Source organism: Macrotis lagotis, chromosome 1 (assembly GCF_037893015.1).
Source record: "Macrotis lagotis isolate mMagLag1 chromosome 1, bilby.v1.9.chrom.fasta, whole genome shotgun sequence".
Taxonomy (NCBI): domain Eukaryota; kingdom Metazoa; phylum Chordata; class Mammalia; order Peramelemorphia; family Peramelidae; genus Macrotis; species Macrotis lagotis.
The window spans coordinates 901695839-901700823 of record NC_133658.1 but is presented as its reverse complement, the minus strand read 5'-3'; the positions used below and the strand labels follow the sequence as shown (position 1 = coordinate 901700823).

Below are 4985 nucleotides of genomic sequence, written 5' to 3'. Positions count from 1 at the left end.
TGGGGGGACCGACTCTCTAGCCCCAGGGGCCCCTGCTCCTGCACCCCGAGATCTCTCCGGCCCTGGCTCCCGGGCGTCTGGGGCTTCCCGCCGGAGCCCGGTCTCTCAGGCCCTAGGCTGTCCTGGCCCGTGGACAGCTCGGATTTCCGCGCCCGGAGCGCGTCTCCCGGCCCTCGGGCACTCCCCCGGCCCGGGAGCCCCGGGCTTCGGGACCTCTGGGTCTCTCTGCGGCGAGGGGCCGAGGGGGCGAGCTAGCCCTAACCCCTCCTCCGTGCTCACCCCGGGGCTTCCCGGGCTCCAGGGGCCGCCTGGGTCTTGCCCTCCAGGGGCGCGCCTCTCCGCCCGGGGGAGATGAGTCGCGGGGCGCTCCTGGCCCTGGCCCTGCTGCTCTACGCCGGCTACCTGGCGCTGGGCGCCCTGCTGGTGTCGGCCATCGAGCGGCCCCACGAGAGCCGGCTGCGGGCCGAGCTGCGGGCGCTCAAGGGCGAGCTCCTGGAGCGCAGCCCCTGCCTGGACGACCCGGCGCTCGAGCGCTTCCTGGGCCGGGTGCTGGAGGCCGGGCGCCACGGGGTGTCGGCGCTGCACAACGCCTCGGCCCCCTCCAGCTGGGACTTCGCCTCGGCTCTCTTCTTCGCCAGCACCCTCATCAGCACCGTGGGTGAGTGCGCCCGGCCCGGCCCGTCCAGGCCTGCGGAGCCCCAGCCCCCTCTGCTTCAGCCGCCCCTCCTGCCTTGGCCCCCTTCTGGCTTCTCCCTCTTAGCTCCACTGTTGCCTTCTCCCCTTTCCTCCTCTTCGTCCCCTTCCTCCTGTCTTTTCTCCCCCTTCCTCCCTTTCTGCCCTCTGCCTTCTCCCTCTTACCTCCACAACTCCCTTCTCCCCTTTCCTCCTTTTCTGCCTTCTTATCCTTCCTGCCCTTCTGCCTTCTCCCTCTTACCTCCACTTCTCCCTTCTCCCCTTTCCTCCCCTCTGCTTCTCCCTCTCACTGTCTCTTCTCCCCTCTGCTCCCCTCCTCCCTTCTGTCCTTTCTCCTCCCCCTCCTCTTTTGCCTTCCTCCCCTTCCTCCACTGCTTTCTCTCGCACGCCCCAAGCATAAACTTCCTCTTTTTTCTAGCTTCTAACCCCGCCTTTGGAAGGAGTGGGGGGGCGGGGGCGGGGGGATCTTGATTCCTTTCACTCTCCCCCTATGTGAGAAGCTCCATCTTTTTTCCTGTCCTGATCTGGAAGACAAAGAGGGGACAGTTCCCTGGAAAGGCCCCAGTCTGGGACTAGTTTCCCCTCCTCTTCTCCCTCCAAAGCCAGGACACTTCTGGGAAGGATTGTGGTAGCTCTCCCTGCCTGGGCTGGGACAGGTCAGACCTGCTCGGTTCCCCAGCAGGAGGCAGGGCCTGAGGTTCCAGCCGCCTACCCAGCTCTTTTCTCCCCACTGACCTCCGACCTGAAGGCTTCCTTGGTCTTTGGGGCTGGGGAAGTCTCTTGCTATCAGCAGCAGTAGCAGTACAGGGCTCCAGCAGCCTCTTGACCTGGCCTAGGGTTCTACAGCTAGCCACTTACTTCTTTTTCTCCAGCTCCTGGCTTAAGACCCAGAGATTCTGTATCAAAGACAATCTAGCCCAATTTTTCTAAGTCTTGTATGAGACATTGGCTAGGGAGCCCTGAATGGGCCAGGGACAAGGCTTGGGACAGCTTTTTTTTAAAACCCCACCTCTTTCTCAAAGGGATTTTGTATAGAGATGGAGAAGACTTTCTCAGAGGAAGATAACTTCAGAAAACCAGGAGGCAGCAAGTGGATCTTGTCAGCAAAATGGGAACTGACTCAACAGAGGCATGCGTTTTAATAGAATGTAAAAACGTGAAGCCAGTCAGTACTGGGTTCAGATCCCGCCACAGCCACCTATGAGATGCTGGGCCACTCACTGGATGTCACTATCTGTCAGATTAAACAGGTGTCTTCTTTCCATTTCAGAATCCAGGATGTTAGAGATATTTCATTCAATACAAGTCAACTCTCATCAATGTGGGCTGCTGCGGGGGGAGTAGGGAACTCCCAGGCAGCCCCAGTCAAGAAAGCTATTCGGAAGGAACCTGGACTCAATGAACTCTGAAATCTGGTCCCACTGAGAGCTCAAGAATAAAGTTCAAAAGGTTGCAGAGCTTGAAGGCATTTCAGCTCATTCAGCCCAAATGCCTTGGAGAAACTGAGGCTCTAGCAGGCTTTCTGGCTTACTCAAATCCACAGTCCTCGGGCAGGAAGTGGAAATTCTGTGGGGAACTAGAGTTTGGAGGTGCCACCCCCGGGTATGAGACTACCTTCTCTCTATTTTTGTTTTTCCTTCCTAGGTTATGGCTATACAACCCCTCTGTCGGATTCAGGCAAGGCCTTTTCTATCTTCTTCGCCTTTCTCGGGGTGCCATTTACCATGCTGGTGCTGACAGCCACAGCCCAGCGTGTGGCCTTGCTGGTGACCCACGCCCCACTGCGCTGGCTGCAGTTCCGCCGAGGCTGGGACCGAAGGCTGCTGGCCCGTTGGCATCTGGTACTGTTGCTGCTGGGGGTACTGGCCATCTTCTTCCTGATACCAGCTGCCATCTTTACCTACTTGGAACAGGCCTGGACGTTTCTTGATGCTTTCTACTTCTGCTTCATCTCCCTTTCCACCATTGGGCTTGGGGACTATGTGCCTGGTGAGCAGGAAGGCCAGAAGAACAGGGCCCTCTACAAGATTCTGGTCACAGGTGAGCAGTGGATCCCTCCTCTTTGGATCTGGGATCCTGACCCCCCCCCCCCCCCACACACACACACACACACAAAGGACTGAGTAGGGGAACTTGGAGGAGGTTTTATGTAAAGGGAGCCATCTCATACACACATAAGCACACACACACACACACACACACACACACACACACACACACACACACACCCCACACTTATACTACACCCCAGTCTGAAAGGAAATAGACAATGTATAAAAGTTCTGTCCAGAATCCTACATAGAGGAGGATCCCTGAATGATGGTAATCAATGGGTACAGGCAGGTTGTTTCCATTGCCAACCCTCTTCTGTTCCTTTCTCTCACACCTGTAGTGTATCTGTTCCTGGGGCTGGTGGCCATGGCCCTAGTTCTCCAGACCTTCAGGCGTATGGCTGATCTCCATGGATTGACTGAGCTTGTCCTGCTGCCCCAAGATTGCCGGACTGAGGATGAGGAGGATGAACACACAGATATCCTGGACTCTAGGGGACAGCCTACTCACCAGCAGCTCAACTCAGGCACCCATTCAGACTATGCTGCCATCCCCCGATAGTCCCCAGTCCACCCTCCTCTTGACCTGCCTTGGGGGGACAGGTATGGGCCTGGAATAAGACTGAGCCTTCTTTTAACTTTGTTATGACTATCCCTGCTGTTCACTGGCATGGGTGATATTACAAGTGTTCCTTTTATTTTTGCACTTCAAAAGAGTCCCAATTTCATTCAGTGCCAACTGTGCCCATGTGGGCTTGGGGTAGAAAGGTTGGGAAAAGAAGGTTGGAATGGGAAGGGAGACTGTACTCACAAGAGCCCTCCAAACTTTAGAAGTCCCCAGGTTGAGATCAATGCCCATTTTCATAAGACTTGGGAGATGAAAGATGTGGAGGAGGACAGGAAGAAGAGGGGCTGGGTTTTCTGATTCTGATCTTGCCCAAGAAAGTTAGCTGAAAAAAATCACTTTCTTTTACCTCAGTTTACCCTTCTGTACAATGAAGAAAGAAAGTTGAACTAGGTGGTCTCTAAGGGCCCTTTCCATCTTGAGAGGGATACATTTCTGGGTGTATTTTTCATATCCTAGCTAGGCAGCTCTTTCCCATTAGTAACTAGGCTGAGGGATTAGGACTTTGTACCAGGACATCCAAATTTAGGATCCTTGTCTCCAGAGTGCACTTTCTCTCTCTCTCTCTCTCTGGCAGCCAAATGAAAGGTAAGTTATTTTGCCCCATCTCCTACCTGCCTCAATACAAATTCCTAATTATAGTTCTTTATATTCGGGTTATAATTGTTCCTCCTGACTAATGATATTATGAGGGTGGAGGGTGATGTCTTGACTTGCAAGTGAGCTGGATTTGAATGAGACAAAAGTTATGTTAGGACTGGTGATAGCCCTGGGATATAGTGGGAGACCTTGGTCTTTTTAAGTTAAGGTCTTTCCCAGCTCTCAGTTTGGCTGAGGGAACACCCATGCCAGTGATTAAAACCTAGTAAGCCCTGAGGCAAAAGGGATGGAGTTTTTCTTTAATAAGAGTAAATCTGAGGGGGCCAGTAGTAGATAGAGCACTGGCCCTGGAGTCAGGAGGACCTGGGTTCAAATGCAGCCTCAGACACTTAGTTGTCCAGCTGTGTGACCCTGGGCAAGTCACTTTTTTTTAAATTTTAGAATCTGGGGTGTTTTTTTTTTTTATTTTTTTAGGTTTTTGCAAGGTAAATGGGGTTAAGTGGCTTGCCCAAGGCCACGCAGCTAGGTAATTATTAAATGTCTGAGGCTGGATTTGAATTCAGGTCCTCCTGACTCCAGGGCCAGTGCTCTATCCACTGTGCCACCTAGCTGCCCTGAGCAAGTCACTCTTAACCCCATTGCTTAAAAAAAAGAATAAATCTGGAAGGGGAAGAATGATGAAACCATTATCTTTAAGCTCCCATTCTTTTCTTCACCCATTCCTTTCCATTTTCTCTTTTCCTTTGAGAAAAGGCCATGATTTTGTAGCATTGGAAGTAGAACCAGTAATTCTATCCCTGATTCTATCCTTGCCCATCTTTCAATCGCCAGGACTTCTGCCCTTCTTCACAATGCACACCGAAGTCCACCAGGTCCCAAGTCTGGTGGAAGAAAAATTCTGGTGTCTGCATTTAGGGATGCAGTCCTGCCTACTCAGAGACAAAATAATCCAAAGATTCTAATTCTATCTAATTCCAGAGAAAATCCAAAGGGATATCCAAAGTCCATTCACCCTG

General features: G+C 52.9%; 1 protein-coding gene across 1 annotated transcript; it reads left to right on the top strand.

The window, feature by feature from the left end:
• Positions 1 to 336: 336 nt before the first annotated feature.
• Positions 337 to 4533, top strand: KCNK6 (potassium two pore domain channel subfamily K member 6). The gene is made up of 3 exons (XM_074219044.1): positions 337 to 658; positions 2338 to 2733; positions 3086 to 4533. The coding sequence occupies exons 1-3, from the start codon at positions 352 to 354 to the stop codon at positions 3304 to 3306; spliced, it is 924 nt and encodes a 307-aa protein (XP_074075145.1). The 5' UTR covers positions 337 to 351; the 3' UTR covers positions 3307 to 4533.
• Positions 4534 to 4985: the final 452 nt, after the last annotated feature.

Coding starts and splice junctions, on each gene's coding strand:
- KCNK6 (XM_074219044.1), top strand. CDS start 352: ATGAGTCGCGGGGCGCTCCTGGCCCTGGCCCTGCTGCTCTACGCCGGC. Junction 659..2,337: donor CACCCTCATCAGCACCGTGG/GTGAGTGCGCCC, acceptor TTTCCTTCCTAG/GTTATGGCTATACAACCCCT. Junction 2,734..3,085: donor CTACAAGATTCTGGTCACAG/GTGAGCAGTGGA, acceptor TCACACCTGTAG/TGTATCTGTTCCTGGGGCTG.